This window comes from Gouania willdenowi, chromosome 9 (genome assembly GCF_900634775.1).
Source record: "Gouania willdenowi chromosome 9, fGouWil2.1, whole genome shotgun sequence".
Classification (NCBI taxonomy): domain Eukaryota; kingdom Metazoa; phylum Chordata; class Actinopteri; order Blenniiformes; family Gobiesocidae; genus Gouania; species Gouania willdenowi.
The window spans coordinates 2,093,971-2,113,002 of NC_041052.1; the positions used below are offsets into that span (position 1 = coordinate 2,093,971).

At 39.4% G+C, this 19,032-nt stretch overlaps 1 protein-coding gene across 2 annotated transcripts in view; it reads left to right on the forward strand.

The window, feature by feature from the left end:
* Window positions 1-19,032, forward strand: part of LOC114469970 (zinc finger SWIM domain-containing protein 6) — a 73,626-nt gene that overhangs the window by 28,565 nt on the left and 26,029 nt on the right. The window contains exons 2-3 of one of the 2 annotated variants that reach the window (XM_028457920.1): window positions 15,312-15,668; window positions 18,281-18,429. In XM_028457920.1, the coding sequence (XP_028313721.1) occupies window positions 15,312-15,668; window positions 18,281-18,429 (506 nt within the window). Of the gene's footprint in view, window positions 1-15,311; window positions 15,669-16,934; window positions 16,973-18,280; window positions 18,430-19,032 lie in introns of those variants that run through there. The other variant, XM_028457923.1, reaches the window with a different exon arrangement.

The following is a 19,032-nucleotide window of genomic DNA, read 5'->3' on the forward strand; positions in this document are numbered from 1 at the left end:
TTCTCCAGCCCACCCATGATGCCACATGCTCTGCATCATCTTCAACACTTCCTGTGTTTGAGAGTGTTTATGCTCGCAGCTGAATCGCTCGAGACTTGATTGAAAACGTTCAAATTCTGGCCTAAACTAATTGTCTAGAATTTGCCTGCTTGATTTGTTCTAGATCCTAGGTTACCAAAGTGGCGTTAGGGTACCCCCAGGGGTATGCAAATTGTTACAGGGGGTACGTGAATATAATTTTCATATATTTATTTATGTTTGAGGGTGATGAATATGTTGTATCACTGATATATGTTCAATCAACTAATGTTTGGTACACTTCTTTTTACAAATAAAAAGAGATTGGTTTATCACTGTTGCTGTATGTGGCGCTGATTGTAAAGTTACGCATGTTAAAATAAACAGCAACTTTTTAAAAGTATGTTTTGACCAGATTTACATCAATATTTGTGAAATATGTGATGTTTTTTTTGTTCAATGTAAAATGATAAATATTAAATCAAAAAAATTAAATCTAAATGTTAATAAAATCCTACTGCTGTACAACGTGGTTTGTTGCCAAATGTTGCAAAAAGTTGCTGTTTATTTTAGCATGCACAATCCATTTGAATGCCAGTTGACTAATTAATTAAATAAAGCGAACAAGTGGTAAATCTGAATAAGACATTTTTTCATGTTCTTACAGATTATTATTATTTTTTATTATATATTATTCCTCAACAGGATAGGTAAAATTCAGAGACAAATTTCACACTATCTCTACAATATATATGACATTATTATACATTATTAAGTTTTTAAGTGTTCAGGACTAGGGGTACATGGCTTTCAGGTTAAATGAATGTGGAACGTTTGGGAACCACTGGTCTAGACTTTGTTTATGTGTTAACACAGCGCCAAACGTGGCTGGCAAAGGAATCCTAGAGCATTTTAACAATGTGTGACCGCACCCTAAAAAGCTAAAGGAGACTTTGAGGACCAGGATTGAGATCTTACTGCAGACTTAGGCATTGTATCCAAATCAGAGCGCTTATCAGAAACATTTTCAATCAAAACAACCTTTTTGGTGTGAATAGACCACGATGCAATTAACTTGTCTGCTTTGATTTCTCACTGTGTGTTTGTGTGTATATATCTGTGTGTGTGTGTGTGTGTGTGTCGTAAATACTAGAGCATCTAATGAGGTGTGTTTGCCAGGACGAAGTAGGATGCTAGGTCCTGCTTCCTTCACCATACCTTTTTTATTCCGTCTTCACTTGTCCAGGATGGCAACCATTGACTGCCACTGACCTAATTTGGGCAAATTTCACTGACCTAATTCATGGGTGAATGCTTGCCCACAGGAGGGGATTTTCTCACACAGACACATATTCTTTTCTACTCATTTGATTAATATGCACACCCTAAAAAGCCCTTAAGGGTTGCAGTGGCATTAGGCCAGTGCCCCCTCAGTGGACCCCTTCACTTACCCATCCAATCTCCTACGCACAACTAGTCCGACACGCTAAAGGGTCGTAATTAGGACCCTAAAAGAAGAAGAAAGCAGGTGGCTTTTGTGTCTTCTCGGAGGTGATATGGCTGCAATGTGACATAATCGGCATAATCGCATAAAGAAGCTGGACAATTCCTTTGTTTTCCATGCATATCCTGAGTTGATCAAGTAGCACAAAGTTGCTTTAAAATGAACGAACAGTTGTTTTCCTTAGGTGAAATCATCCCATAGGAACAAGGCTTAGAAAATGTACCTAAACATCACTTTAAGCATGAGTGCATTTCTCAAACTGAATAATTCCCACTTACCTGGTCACATGTGGCCGTCTCTAGTGTCTTAAGAAAAGACTATTGTTTGAAATACTTTTTCCCTCGTTAGTGTTAAGATAGGTTTGTGGGAAACTTTGCTCTTCACAGCTTCACTCCTGGACCTGGTAATTGATGGAGAGACTAACCAGGATCTGTGTAGGTCAAAGGTCAGGACACTGTTGGTGTGTATTTTCAAATAAACAAAGATGTCTGGAGGAAAGAAAAAGCTTTGGATACATCTACAACTTAGATAGAGCCTACGATCGTGGAAAACAGATGGAAAATACAGAATTCACTATCTGAATAGGAAATGGCAATAGTGTTTTCTGGGTTTTTTCAGACAAAGTCAAGGAATTTACCCTCACATGCATGTTTTGGGACAGTATCATGCATTTACATGCAATTTTTCATCATAAACAGCTGGGGAGAGAGATGGAAATGTAAATTCTCATACGAAATATCGATAACTTTAATACATTTGTGGAATTGTTTGTGACAAATTGCCAGAATTGTGGCAAAATTGAAAGTTATTTCCACAATTTGCAATTAATAATGACTGCAGTCATGTGATGCAAACAAAAGAAAAATGTAAGCCCCTAAAAATATTGTGAAGTTTCATTAAATTGGTGAATTTGAGATATCTACAACTGGATTATTTGGTAATTTACACAATAATTCATGTTTTCTTTGTCATTTTCTCCTGCAGGCCTAATTGGATCCTCTAAAAGGCTGGATTTGGCCCCCGGGCCTTGAGTTTGACACTTGTGGTTTAAAAATTCTGACGGTATTGGTTACAAGTGAAAGATTTTCCTCGCTGCATATATTTCTTTCTACAACCGTCTATACCAGGTTTGCCCTTGTGTCTTGTTCTCCCTAAAAACACGAGACAAGGACAATACACACACACACACACACACACACACACAAAAGCTGAAACCAGGAAGGCCGTGGTGCGTTGTCATGACAACACATGTAGAAATCAACAAAAGATGCCCCAGAGTGAATATTGTCTTCTTCTTGTCCAGCAGGGTGCAATTTATCTCAATGAAGCCATGAAAGGAAGCTATTTACATGAAACTAGAGCTGTTTCAAGGAAATCAGGCCCTCTCTGAAGGTTGGATATTAACTGGCTGCTCCGAGCCTGGGAGTGGAAAACTTGACCATCCAAAGGAACGGAGATACAGAGAGAGAGAGAGAGTCTCACTTTCACTCGTGTTTGAGTCTCGTCACAGTGAAAGTCTCTCATCGTTAGAGCTCAACGCTCTGAGAGAGTGTTTACAATTTGCACAGAGTGTATATATGTATACGCACCCCCCCGGTTCATAGTTTATCCTTAAGAGAATAAGTCTAACATCAATGTCAATATTTACAGGAATAGCCTGCAGGCAAGTGAATCGACCACCTCCATTTCTGCAGACTCTGAATCAACCGCCTGCTACACTCCTACTTCCTTTGCTTGTCTGGTTCTTCTTTCCATTCTGTGTAACAACCATTGCATCATGTGACTCAACCAGAGTACACGCATATAGAGAATCAGACAGTTTTTGCCCCCATTTTCCTACTTCCCGACAAAGGACGGCAAACGCCAGATTAACTTCTGTCTTATAAAAGTGGTTCTCAAGCTTTTCAGGCTGTGACCGCCAAAATAAAAGTTCCAGAGAGCTTGGACCCCCACTGTAGCTGAAGGTGGTTGAACACAGACATGAACATTGAAGAACAGTCATGTGGAGACAGGACCATCTATAAGGGGGAATAAAGGGGAGAGATTTTTTGGGGTCCATCCATAAAGTCATCATAAATGATGATCCATTGTTCTATGAATCTGTGATAACCACATTTATTTATTCATTTGAATAATATTCACTGTTATCCAGGAACGTTTATTATTATTATAGTCATCTTAAAGATGGAAATCCTGGTTTTAATCAGAAATAAAATGGGTTCAAAGTGACCAAAAATGGTGGAAAAGGTGGTGAAATGTGATTTTAAAAATCACAGAAATTGGTTAAAAGTAGCCAATTAGAGTGGATAAAAATGGACAGAAAAAGTGGTAAAAAAGGTTCAAAGTGTCAATATTGGAACATTTAGTTTAAACTGGCAAATAATGAGCATGACAAATCGTGAATGTGCTTAAATTGGCAAAAAATGAGCAAAAAAGTAGCAAAAATATGGCAAGAAAAAGTGATGAAAATAGGTTAAAATAAAATGTGGCTAGTTCAGTGTAGTTACAGAACCAGTTCTGATAAACTACGGCCGGGCCCACGGAACGTCTCCATGCCAAATAGCACGTACCACGTTCCCGAGAATTCAGTCAAATTACTTTGTTCCACAGAGTAAACCAAATTAAATTGTGCAACGTTGAAATTGTGCCTTTGAAATGATATATCACACGACTATGTTCCGATACATTTAGAAATTACCGGAAAAGAGGGTGGGCCCCGGACCCTCGTGCCCTCCTTTAAAAAATGTTTCAGAGAGGCTCTTGACATCCGCTCATAGAATATCCATGTAAAATTACAGCCCGATTCAACGAGCATTAGTCATTTGAAGAACGGCGCCCCCGTGGCACATACGGAGTAATGGGCCCCATTCATATATTGGTGTGTGTCAATGATTCAGTACCACCAACTGTAACAATATTTGATTCACAAATAATTGAGAAAACGCCAGGGAACCCCCTGGCGCCCCATATGGGGTAATGGGCCCCATTTATATATTGGATTGTGCCAATGATTCGGGACCACCAACCGTCGTAATATTTGACTCGCAAATAAATGAGAAGTCGACTTTCTTTTTGAGAACCCCAGTCTTATAAGATGATCCTGTGTTCTGAGGTTTGTTCAAAGTGAATTTGTCCTGATAATCTGCTCTGAAACGTGTGGGGGAGGGGCTTGTTCAATATTTACGTGTGCACCCTACTTTCCTTTGTGTTCATGTGCTTTTTGAATACGCATTCACATTTTGACGAGACGATAACTGTGACACGGGCTCAGCGTCACCCTTAGAGATGGATGATGACACGTGTCTAGTCACATTAGATGTGGGGAAGCCTCCTCCCTTTGCGTTCCCACCCAGCTCCACTACTCCCTGTTCTACTCGCCCCGGCGTCTGCAGCGGTTAGCGTTAGCTCCACAGCTCCTCTCAGGGAGGGGCCGCACATCTGATACCTCACATCTATGTTTGTGGGTTGCATACTTTGGCCTAAATATGTTCCCAGATGGTCAACACATTGTGAAATGGGTTTAGTACACACCAACCGCACACATACCACTTTGTAATTATCTCCTTGTTGATTTATAATCCAAGAAAATCTGTGCTTGCAATGTTGGCTGCGTGTGTTTTTCTCTCCAGTCGATGTAATTGTTTGATTATTGGTGAATCACTGGTGTGTGCTTTAGCAGTTGTAATTATTTTGTGTTCAAAGAAGGATTTTGTTGGCAGTGCTCGTCACTATCATACAGGGAACCATAAAAATACAGATTTCAGAGGCTGTGTTACTCTGTGGCTGTGTTTGTGTCTTTATTATCCTTCATTAATGTCAGGTTTAAGGAGAAATTCAATGGGAACGTATGAACCTGGCAAATGTTGTTTAGAACTCATCCTTGGGGTCAGGATTGCCAGATGCCTTCAAGACACTAAGAATATTGTTTTTAACAATTTGAGCCCATTTTTTTTGAGGATTTTTACCCTTTTTCTGCAACTATATCAGACTGTCCATATTTCAACCTATTTTCATCACTTTTTCTTGCCATATTTTTTCACCTTTTAATGCATTTTTGCTACATTACTCCCATTTCTGACACTTCTCCATCACATTTCAAAACCTTTACTACACATTTTTCCCCTTTCAAGACCTTTTCAGCACTTATAAACCCTTTCTACCACTTGTTCCACCTAATGTCATATGGTGACCCATTATTGTCACTCTTAACCCATTTGCACCACATTGTTTATTTTTTGCCAATTTAACCACATTCACAATTTTTAATGCCCATATTTTGCCAGTTTAAACAAAATTTCTCTACATTTTTTACATTCTATGACACAGTTTGCAACTTTTAATCTATTTCTGTGGTTTTTAAAATCCCATTTCACCACCTATTCCACCGTTTTTGGTCACTTTTAACCATTTGATTAGATTTTTGAACAGTGGATATTATTCAGATGAATAAATAAATGTCGACTTTATGGATGGACCCCAAAAATCTCTCTCCTTTATTCCCCCTTATTCTCCACATGACTGTTCTTCAATGTTCATGTCTGTGTTCAACCACCTTCAGCTACAGTGGGGATCCCCGCTCTCTGGGACCTTTCGTTTGGGGGTTGTGGGCTGGTGAAAGGGTTGAGAACCACTAGTTTAGAAAGAGTGACCTCGATGACTCGGGTAGTGTAAGGGGTTAAACGTGAGCTCCAGCAGCTTGGTGGTGGTTGCGTTATAAAAGTGGCGGCTGGAACTGAAAGGGGAAGTGCTGAGCTCAGAGGAACTCTGGCCCACAGCCATCCCTCCCCCCCCCCTCTGCTGAACCCCCCCCCCTCTGCTACAGCTGAGCGCTCCCCTATCCACCGCCAGGCGTGGTGATGTGTGTGTGTGCGTCTGTGCTGGAATGCAGCTTCCCCTGCGGATGGGGCCTGTGCGAGTGTGTGGGTATGTGTCTGGAATGATGCCTCCCCTTGTCTAGTGTGTGACGTCAGTACACACACAGTGGGTCAGCTTAGGGCTAGGCAGCTGTGTGTGTGTGTGTGTGTTTATGTTTTAAGAGGGTTGAACAGGGGGAGGAGTCATAGAGGAGGGAAGAGCCATGGGAGGGAGGGGCTGTTGTTTATGAGCAGGGTGGGTTTGACTGCAGGGAGTCACTGTGTGCATGCATGAAGGCATCATGGGTATGTTGCAAAGGGCGGGGCTTGTCAAGTGTGCAAAATAATGCATGTGTGTTGCGTGACTTTCAAAATAAAATGAAATGGCTCAGGACTAAGAAAGCCTGGCCATGACACAGTTCTTCATATTTTTCGCTGATGTGACTTTTAAGATGCAATTTTGATTGATGCAAAAGGACGGTGTTAGCTTAGCACATTGGTGTCCAACTCATTTTAGTTCAGGGGTCAAATACGGCTCAGTTTGATCTCAAGTGAGCCACATATTTAATGTGAGAAAACAAATAGTCAACATTATTGTTCTCTTGTTTGCACTTTTACGTTACATAATACAGTAACCGAACATATCCAAGCAATAAGTGACAGATATCAGTCCCAACAGGGTCTTCACATGAAACTTCCTAGATTTTTTGAATAATTTTTATTCAATTAAAGGAAATATGATGTCATAATTTAAAGAAAATTTAAGGATTTTGTAAAACTGTGAGCCCCTGTAAATATTATTGAGTTTTATTTACACAATGATTCATGTTTTCTTTGATTTTTACTTTCTCCAACGGGCCGAATTGGATGCTCCAAAGGTGCTGATCCTCAGAGGTTGTGGAGCATCATCCAATCAATGAACAGATATCATTTCACGCAGCTTTCATCACCGTATTTGTGCACTTCCAACACCTAACTACTCAGCCATGGCTCGTTTCTGCTGCTAACAACAGCTCTGTTCGTTAGGCTAATTCTGCATGCTGACCAAACCTTTTTAATATGTTTTTATAAAAAGTTGCACATACAGTATTTTGTTTATTGGTAATACATACACAATTTTTTGTTGTATACATTTCCACTACAGGTACCCTTTAACGTCGAGTTTTCCTCACAGTTTTTTGTAGTTTAAAACCTACCTGATTTGCCTTGTTTCGACCCAGACTCTCCTGGAGGAACAACAGCCCTATAATATCTATTCTCTACTGTATCAGTTTGTCATTAGAACGATGGTGAACTGCTGGAGTAGCAGACAATGGCCTTTGAATGGATCCCATTACCTCCATCTGTAGCTCTGGTGGCTCTGTGGGGACAGACCTTTGCTAATTACCTACATTCATCCTTAGCTCACTGTAATTTCATTCACACTAATGAACCCTGCACAAGGGTTGGGATAATGTATAGTTAATGTACAGGATACAGAATACAGGATTAGCATGCTGCTAGCTACTCCCCCAGTGACTGAAATATGTGGATCTAGTTCACCCACAGCTGTCACTATAGTATTACTCCTACGGTACATTTAGAAGAGTTTAAGCTTTTAGCATGGTGGATGTAGCCTGGCTTTTTTAAAGCAGTGTAGATGAGGTGCTACTAAAATGAATGGGGTCACTTATTTTATAATTAAAAGTACTGCTAATTTAACCTGACTTCATCATTAGAATAATGATCCAATGAGTTACATTCGCTACAAATGTAATTAACTAACAAAAAGCCTCTATAATAGCAAAGGGACAAGCATTGATTGATCAGAAAGTAAGTTCTGTGAATTTTATTTTAACAGAAAAAGCTGATTTCCAGAGTGTTTTATAACCTGTCAAAATCCCTGTAAACCAGGGGTGTCAATTTCAAACTTATTTTTGGTTCACGGGCCAAATTCGGACCAGTTTAATCTCAAACTTGCTGCAGATTTTAGGTGAGGGGGTGGGGGGCGGAGCTATTTTAAGATCATTGTGCCCTTGCTTTCAATATCAGTCCCTGTAGGATGTTCACTCCACAACTTCTTGATTTTGTAACCAACTTTTGTGTTATTTAGAGGAATTTTGTAGATTCACGGAAACAGTTACCGGTAGTTCTTTCCACAATTTACAATTAAATGACAGCATTCCAGTGAAACAAGCGTAGGGGAAATTGCAAGCTTCTCAAAATATTGTGGAGTTTCACTAAAATTGTGAACTTTAGATATCTACAACTGAATTATTTGGTAATTTACACAAGAAATAATGTTTTCACAATTCTACTTTCTCCTGTGGGCCAGATTGGATATTGTAAAGGGCCAGATTTGGCCCCCGAGTCTTGAGTTTGACACGTGCAGTAAATTATCTGAAACTTTGAAAAATTGAGCACAAAGCTTGTTGTCCTGAAGTAATATTATTGCTGTTTGTATAACTTCCTTTTTCAAATACACTCCTGCTGTTACTTCTGTAAATTTGCACAACTGTCTGATGTCAATGTCACATTTTTATATTTAGAATGCAATATACAGATGCAGATACAGCTAGATCTACAGAAATTCTTTATTTACACAATACTTACTGAATTTCCTCAATTCTGTTTCAGAGTTCACTTATTACCGTCTTAGTTTACGCATGTTTTCCTTCTGTTTCATCTTCTTTTCCTGATTAAATTACTTTACATGCTTCAAACGTTCTGAAGTCTTAGTCAACTACTGTTATTACTTTATATTTACTGTTAATGCTTCAGATGATTTCTAGAATGGGATGCGCTGAACTCATGCAAGATTTTGTGAGATATTTGACTAATCCTTTGGCTACATTTATAGCAACATGTCTTTAATTATGAATGATCACTTTGCTTACTTATGTTGAACAAACAAAAAGCTTTTATACATACAGTATATGCTAAATACTGTTTTTGAACTAAACCACATCCTTGTGCACATACATGCACCCTAATTAACGCTTTAACTCTCCACTATTGGAGGTGAAACCATTGAAATTCAGTGAACATATAGAAACCTTAATGTGGAGCAGGGTCAGGATTAAACAACGTTTTGATCAGTGAGTTTATAACGGCCACCTGGTGAGCTCAGTTGTGTTATTCCAGCCTGTCCCCCACCTAGAACACACACGTGCACACACACACACACGCCTGAAGCGAGGCCTCCTGCAGAACTGCACTGATCTGTGTTTATAGTCTCAGTATGGCTTCTTTCTTATAGGACCACACACACACACACACACACACCTACAGTCTTTGTTACTCATCCAGAGCTAAAAGCTCCCATGTTTGTCTGTAGCTTCAATAATTGGACGAGTTCAAGGAGCCGCGATGTAGGACCCGCCCGTTCTCTATGGGTGGGACGGAACAATAAATGTGTATCGGTTGCTCGATGGTTCTCGACCTTTCCTCGACCCACGCTGATGCCTGGCTCTTTTTTTTTTGTCCAGTTGTGGTTCAGATCTTTTTTTCATGGGGCCTCTGAGTTCAATCTAACCAAACAGATTAAATTCCAGCCTGAGAGTCTTTTCTCTGCGAGGATTTGGCTGGATATCTTTGGTCAACACTGAGCATGATCCAAAGTGAAGTATGAACTTCTAGCTCCTCAGGATCAGTTTGAGTCAGACTTTGGTGGGTAATAATAATTTGATCAACGTGTAGGAACGAATGAAATGGTTGCAAGTTAGAAAATTTTAACTCTATCGATTTTCCATCTGCACTGAGAATGGACAGAAAAAACCTAAAATTATTCAAACATTCTAAAATGGAAAAAGCAATCTGACCTGTTTCTTTTCTTTTCATTTAAAATCTGATCCCAACATGACTAAAAATGCCTCACATGCAGGTTTTGGGCCAATATCTTACATTTACATACCATTTTTTACCAGAAAACGAGTGATTGAATGTCTAGAAAGTTTGACAAATGGACAAATATGTCCAATTCTGCCAATATTCCTGTTCAAATTCTATTTAGTCATCATGTTATCTTGTGACTGAGAATCATTGCAGAGCTTCATCTGAAGTGTGTTGGTTCAGTATATTATGACTGCATTCAAATGTGAAAAGTACAAAGACAGGTTTAGCTGATGGTGTATTAACTGAACTGGTGTTTAGTTTACCTGGTGACACGTCACAACAGAAACATCTATAATCACATGGAATCACGGAATTTTGTACAAAACTTGCCAGTTGATGGTAATGAAAGGTGTCACAAATGATGTTTAGGGACCATATCACACATTTGTGGCTGAGGGTTAGCATTGTGGCTAACAATCACTCAACGACATAATCTTGTGTGATTTAAGCGTCACTATCCTGTGTTTTTTTTGTAAATCATCAGAAGCATATAACATGTAAAATGCCTAACATCATTAACCCTATTTAGCAAGTTTGGTACGTTTACAGTTAGGGATGCACCGAAATTCTTGGCTGAAACCAAAAACTTAAAATGATAAAACAAAGGCCGAAAACCGAAACACCGAAATCAATTATTATGCAAATTATTAGTACCATTGCATTTATGGACAAGTTGGCCGGTTTCCAGACAAGCGTGTTCTGACCGTGGTGTTTCCTCGTGTCATCACAACGTCCTGTTTTGTCGTCTTGTTTCGGTTAAAAAGAATGGCCAAAAAATGCATTTTCTGGAATTGCATCACTAATTTCAGGACTTTTAATATCCAGTAAAGATAATAAAACGAAAAAATGTAATGTGATGTGGAAATGAGTAAATCCTGAAATGGAAGTCCCTTACATGTTCTTCTTTTTACTTTTATTGACTTGCTTTCTACCCATTTCAAGTTTTTTTTTTTTCTCTCCTATGCAAACGTTTTTTCAACGTTTGGTTCAATTTCTCACTCAAACACAACCACTTCTACACAACCACCTCTACACAACCATCGCTACACAATCACCTCTACACAACCATCTCTACACAACCATCTTTACGCAATCACCTCTACACAATCACCTCTACACAATCACCTCTACACAACCATCTCTACACAATCACCTCTACACAATCACCTCTACACAATCACCTCTACACAACCATCTCTACACATTCACCTCTACACAACCATCTCTACACAATCACCTCTACACAAGGTGACTCACAAGTGTTGCAGATGCCGTGTCGTCTGAACTGTAGGTGTCGTATTAGATTTAGACGACAGTCACTCATGAACCAATAAACTTAATGACCTTTCCCACTGCACGGTTGGAATTGTCCCCATTGACTTGGAATCTTAACTCGATTGTGGAAATATATGTACATCCCTCAATCTAATTTAGGCCAGGGATTTTTGGTACACAGGCCACTTTTGTGCTGAGGCTAGCAAAGCGTCCTCGGCGCCTTCACGTGGGAAACTAAATCATGCTTTATTGGGAGTGTATAAAAGGCAACATTCTTTCATCACAGTAGATCTATGTTGAAGGGCTTGTAGGTCTTAGTCCTGGTCGTTTCCTCCTTGAAATAAGAGCAGGAGTCTGGCATTTGGGAGGCCTCATGATGTTGAGTAGACAGAAGTGGTTTGTGCTGGCTTTATCAAACAATTTCAAAACCAAAAGATAGAACAAGGGCCAGTTTGCAGGAATGCTTTGATGTGGGTGGCCCGTGGGTGTCGGAGGGATTTGTTCATATTTATGCATGTGTAGATACATACGCTCATTCCTACTCGCTTTTACATTTTGTTCTTTTTTTTTTTGTGCTGTGCAAAGAGCTTTGAGCCAAGTGTGATTTCACCAGGGCGGTCAGAAGAGGTTTCTAGGGCAACCTCACAGAGGCCTTGTTCTAAAAATGGCCGCCATGGTTACTTTGAAAGCCAACCCAGGCCTCTTGAACATGCACAGAAAGAAGCCCTGAGCACCTCTCAGGGAGGGGACCAGGGTGGACTGGGTGAGGGGGGGAAACCATGCGCTTTAATAGCTAGCACATGAGACAGAGTGGTTCTTACTCACCCAACCAACCGTGTGTGCGTGCGTGCTTCTGTGTGTGTGTGTGTGTGTGTGTGTGTGCGTGTGTGTGTGTGTGTGTGTGTCTAAATAGTCATATCCCTGTACTCAGCGCTTGGCTAAATTAAAAGGGCATTTTTGGCGCAGGGGCCAGGTTTTGGTGCCCAGATGATTGGACGGGGAAAGGAGAAACTCATTACCTATCCATCTGTCAGAGCCGGACACAACGAGCTGTGGGAATGTGGACGGAGGAAGGAATGGATGAAAAGAGCCTGGAAGAGAAAAAGAGCAAGTTTATCAATTAAAACAAAATGATGCAAATGAAATCAGCGTTTGCCTTTTGTTAAAATTTAGATTTGTGTACTTGGGGTTTGGAAATCTCAGTAAGTAGTCTGCGTAAAGAAAACGTGCGTTTGTGCTTAAAGATGCATGTGTCTAAGGCTACGTTAAGCAGGCAAATCTGATTCTTTTTCCATTATGCAACCTCTATTTGGACTGCTAACGTGCGTTCACATCAAATGCGACTTCAGCGACTCTGGCGACTAGATTACATTGAAAGTTAATGTAAATGAAGCATCCTCCCTTTAAGCCTCATTTATCAGACCAAACTGACTCATACAAAACCTACGTCAAACCAAAGAACGGCTTTTCAATTTACTTCTTCATGTGTACTTCCGGTTCCTTCAAAATAAAAAACCAATGTCGTGTTTTACGAATTGAGGTTGAGTCTGTCGACTTTTATTTTGAAGCCTAAGGCTGCGTCATTTGACGGCGTTTCATATGACGGAGGTTTTGATGAGTCATGAGTCCGTTTGGTCTCAATCACACGATCTGAGTCACTGGAAGTCGCTCAATTTTGATCTTTTCAAGCCACTTCAAGCAGCACTGTGACGATATTCAATCTGCAACGAGTTTCTCCCCACATCACTTCCCCCGGTCGTCACGTCACTGGTCACTGATGAAGCTAGCAAAAAGCGCAACTTTATTCAAGCGACTCATCATGGGCGATTTAAGCAACTGTAGACGCTGAAGTCGTGTCTGGTGTGAACGCACCTTTAAAGACCGTTTGAACAGCACAAATATGAGTTTTTACTCTTGGATTACAGTTGGTTACCATTTACTTGTTCTCGCAAGTTTAGAAAAAATTTAAATCAATTCTATTTCATACAATTTTTTACTTGTAAAGTTGAAATGTGTAATTATTGTTATCGCGTATTGGGAGATATTGTATTGTCAGATTCATGGCAATGCACAGCCCTACTGTATGGTTGCTAATGAGGATATACTGTACTAGTGTGAATAATTATGAAGATTTGTCGCTTGGTGGAGATTTGCATTTGTTTAATTCCCGCTAAATGTTATGTTGAGTGTTTCCATGTCCTATATTTCCTACACCGTGCAATAAAATCTCCTTTGACGTCTGCTGTGTAAAAAGCTCAGCCCATTTCCATCGACATTCTATGAAATATTTAACTCCTGCCCCGCCCCCTTTTTTCCAACTAATTCAGAGGCTTCAGAAAACTCTTTGATAATGGAGCGTTAACACGTGTGTGTGCGTGTGTGTGTGTGGTAGACTCTTTGATAAACATATTAAAGATAAGTATGTCCTCGCTGGGTTTTTACATGAATCTCAAACATCTCTCTGGAGCATTTATAAATGCATTCATAAGCTACTCTGTAGTTCTGCTGGCCACGCCCTTTATTAATAAATGCATGGACTCACGCTGAGCTTGGGTTCACACACACACACACGTCTACTTTATTATGTTCACAGGCGTGTGTTTTTAAGGCTCTTTCTGGGGGCCCACCTAGCTCATTCATATTCATTCTGCCATAATGACACACACAGGCTAAGCTAAGCTAGGATATTACATTCTAACAACTGGCTGCATAATAATAATCCTCAGATCTGCACACTCAGCACTTTCTCAGTTCCACTTCACTGCGTTCTAATGTCCGTCCACAGCTCATCGACTCTAGCTCATTATCATATCTTGTGATGGTAGAACACAAGGTCTCTGACAGGTGACTGTACACCTCCCTAGTCTGTTTACTATAACTCAATCCCTGTGGCCTTCAATCTTGTTCAGGTTATTCAGTCAGTAATGTCATTTACCAAAGGACACGTTCCTGAGTCGATAAAGAGATTTTTATTTATTAGATTTAAAGAAGAGATTATAGTTGCTGCTTCCAAACTGTACTGATTAGCAATATGGAAAACTGTTAGAGAATCAGATTTTTTCTTACATTCCCACATGCAGTTATGGGTTCACCCATGAACCAATCCATATCTGTGACTAATCATTAGTGATGTGAACAGTCTATGTTCATAGCTCTAAGTTGATCACATTACAGAGAGCTGAGACATATGCTAAGTAGTTTACTGAAGGACCAAACATGTTCCAGACCCAAACACACACTGACTTTGTGACTATTTAGAGGAGCTGACATGTCCACCAGATATGATGTATAGCAGATCTGTTTATATATTCTGAGAGAGTAGGTGGAGCTTATTACTATACCATATTTACCTTTCTATGTGATGGAGTTCCTGGCATATTGGAAGATAAAATTGGATGAAAAACAAGGACACATACACTCCCCCCCCTCACTAAATTGGTAAAAAATTCAGATTGTTTTTAGACAAAAAGGCATGGGATGTCCTGAAAGCTTGTTGGAATGACATGGAACGACCCAGAAATGAACTATGGCTGAAATAACTGATACTAAATGTATACTATAAACAGCTTTCCATACACTGGCTTTACTAGTACTAGTGGACTAAAAACAAAGTATTCACTAGTGGTACTAGTAGATTTACTGTAAATGTAGTAGGAGAGATTAGAATCAAATCCAGCTCTCTGATTGGTTTAAAAGCTTTCCGTACCTGAAATGTTTTTCCCATGAGTTCACTTCAATCAATCGTATTAATGCGAAACAATCTAAGAATATTTATTCTTTTCTTCTAGGTTTCCACCTGAGCGGCACGGTGACCGACCCGGCCACGCCCTCCACCCCAGAGCTGGTGTGTAGCGTTAGCGTTAGCTTCGACCGCTGCAAAATCACCGCCGTGACGTGCACGTGCGGCAACAAGGACATCTTCTACTGTGCACACGTGGTGGCACTGTCACTTTACAGAGTACGGAAGCCAGAGCAGGTCAAACTGCACCTGCCCATCTCAGAGACTCTATTCCAGATGAGCCGGGACCAGTTACAGAAGTTTGTCCAGTATCTGATCTCGGTTCATCACACGGAGGTGCTACCCACCGCGCAGAAGCTAGCCGACGAGATCCTGTCACAGAACTCCGAGATCAACCAGGTCCACGGTGAGGACACGCTCCAGTGTGTGTGTGTGTGTGTCAGGGTTGGGGTCAATTACTGTTTTAAATACCCATGTTCAATTACAATTCATATATGATTACAGTGACCAGCATTTTTTTCAGATTACTGCTAAATTTCAATATTTTTTATCCTCAGAAAGTTAATTACAACTAGAACGATTGCATTTCCTGAAGAAAATGTAGGTGAGGATGCAGGTGCTGGCCCAGCGTCATTGAACACTGCATTAGCGCTAGCCTAGCATTAGTATTACTTTAACATTAGCATAGCAATAATATTAGCATAGCAATATCATTAGCATTAGCTAACATTAGCATTAACCTAATATTAATCTAGCATTAGCATTAACTTGTATGAGCCTAGCATTAGCAAAAACTAGTATTAGCTAACATTACCATTAGCCTTGCATTAACCTAGCTTTAGCCTAGCGTTAACATTAGCCTAGCATTAACATTAGCCTAGCATTAAAATTAACCTAGCATTAACATTAGTTAGCATTAATCTAACATTAATCTAGTATTAGCATTAACTAGCAATAGCATAGCATTAGCTAACATTAGCATTAGCCTGACAATAAAGTAGCATTAACATTAACCTAACATTAGCATTAACCCAGCATTAATTAACATTAGCATTAACCCAGCATTAATTAACATTAGCATTAACCCAGCATTAACTAACAATAGCATTAGCCTAGCATTAACCTAACAATAGCATTAACCTAACACTAGCATTAGCCTAGCATTAACGTAACATTGGCATTAGCTAGAATTGGCCTAGTATTAGCATTAGCCTAGCATTAGCCATCAGACAGCTGAATATTTTAAAAGTTGAATGATTGAAATCCGTTGAAGAATGCCTCAACGCTGAAATTCTCAATCGCGTAATTTTTCAACAGAAAAAATGTATTAAAAAATTTATATAATTTACAAATCACAAAAGTACAAGCAGCTCTGTGCTGAATATTTTACATGTTTTGATATTTTAATTGTCTAAATCGGTAAAACACTGAAGGAGTGGAAATGCGCCAAAAATTCTGACGGAAGTATAAAACCGATCAAGCCATCATTGTAATTAATTATCAATTACGCAATTACAATTATAATTGACCCCAACCCTGGTGTGTGCGTGTGTGTGTTTCACATCACACAGGGCTGTATTTGTGAACGTGTGTGTCCTACGTGCTGCTTCCTGCCTCCATGTGCAGATACATATCGACTGATCAATGAAGGCAAAGTGTGGCTCGATCAATACTTCTCATTAATGAGATCCACACAGAAAACAAGAGACAGTGAGTTTCCAATCAACAGTATAGACCTGATCATTAGCTCAGAGATGAACAGATGAGAGCTTTTCTATGTTGCTCTTTAATGGGTTCTCAACCTTGAGTTGGGGGTCCCCAGAAGCCTTCAAGAAACTTGGAATATCGTTTTTCACAATTTGAGCCCATTTTTGCACATTTTCACCCTTTTTCTGCAACTACACCAAACACGCATACAATGACTCAAAAAACATGAAACAACAACAAACTGCACACAAAATTTGAAATAATATACAAAACCACAACAAAAAACACACAACGTGAACATAGATGCACCAAATCACTACACACACAGGAAATGAGAAATAATATACCAAACAACAAAAACTCACACAAAATGACAATAAAAACGCAAAACAACAAGCACACACAAAAGTAGAAATAATATACCAAGTGACAAACAGAAATGCACAAAATCACTCAAGAAATACACAAAACACACACAAAATTTGAGGTAATATACCAAACCACAACAACAAAAAACACAATGCACTTGACTTTAAAAGAACACACACAAAATAACTTAAAAAATGCACAAAACAACAAAAAACAAACACAAAATCAGAAATAATACACAAAAATATTTGCACCCGCAAATAAACCCCTTTATAATACTAGAGTATGAATAGAGTATGAACACCTCTTTGTACATACAACCTTCAAGCTCCTCCCACTATATGAATACATACTTCCGACAGGCACTGTACTAGTTTTTTAAATTTTTGTTGTTATATTTGCTTTTTGGAGTCATTTTTATGTATTATCATTTAGTATCATTTTAGTGTGTCATTTTGTGTATTTTTTGTCTTTTGTAAGTACCGTAATTTAGTGCATTTCTGTTGCTCTATTATGTTTTTGGAGTCATTATTGTGTATTTTTATTGTCGTTTTGTATATTTTTCTGTCATTTTGTGTAATTTTGTAGTCGTCTTGCTTGTTTTTTGAGTAATTTTGTTCATTTATGTTGTTGTACTGTCTTTTTGCTGTCGTTTTTTTATTGTCATTTTGTATATTTTTCTCTCATTTTGTGTATTTTTTTCTCATTTCTTTGTATTATTAACATTTCCATTTTGTATATTTTTTTGTAATTTAGTGTGTTTTAAAGTGATTTTTTGCATTTACCTTGGGGTGGGGCGTACAAAAGCAGACCGAGTGCCACTTGTGGCCCCGGGCCCCCAGTTGCCCAAGTCTGGTGTGCCGTTCTGTAAAGTGTTTTAAAATAATTTGTCTAACTGTAAATAAATGTGTGCACGTGTAACTGAATGTCATGTGTCTGTAGGGGCCCCCGACCCCACAGCAGGGGCCAGCGTGGACGATGAAAACTGCTGGCACCTGGACGAGGAGCAGGTCCAGGAGCAGGTGAAGCTCTTCCTGTCACAGGGAGGATACCATGGCTCTGGGAAGCAGCTCAACCTGCTCTTTAGCAAGGTAAGGACCCACAAACAGACCCTGAACCACATGTAGAGCACCAGGAAATCAACATCAGCCCCCCTGCTGGTCACTAGCACACAGACACAACAAATCATCTGTTATTGATTGATAATCTGTGAGGCCTACACCATGTCTATCATCATCTCCAGAAGCTTTAAAATGATCCTCCACTGTTTATATAAATGTAGCATAAAACATTTAAAATGTACTTATTAGTAGATCTATGTCTAATAAACACATTATTATGCACCAGATTCATTTTATTAACTTGGAAAAATGGGACCACTTTACAGCCTGTGTTCCTCCATTTTGAAATCATGTGATTGATGATGTCACACGGCCCCACTGCCTGTAAACATCCCATTGTTTTCATTAGTAGATTTTTACATAATTTAGCAGCTTTTTAGGTCATTTAGTAGTTGTTTTTTTTTTTAAGATAATTTGGTGTTTTTTAGATCATTCAGCAGCTTTTTCAGTCAAAATGACAAATTGTGCTGCATTTGGTTGCTCTAAATCAAATGTGTCAAACTCAAGGGCTGGGGGCCAAGTCCGGCCCTTTAGACCATCCGATACGGCACGCAGGAGAAAGTCAAAAAAAGA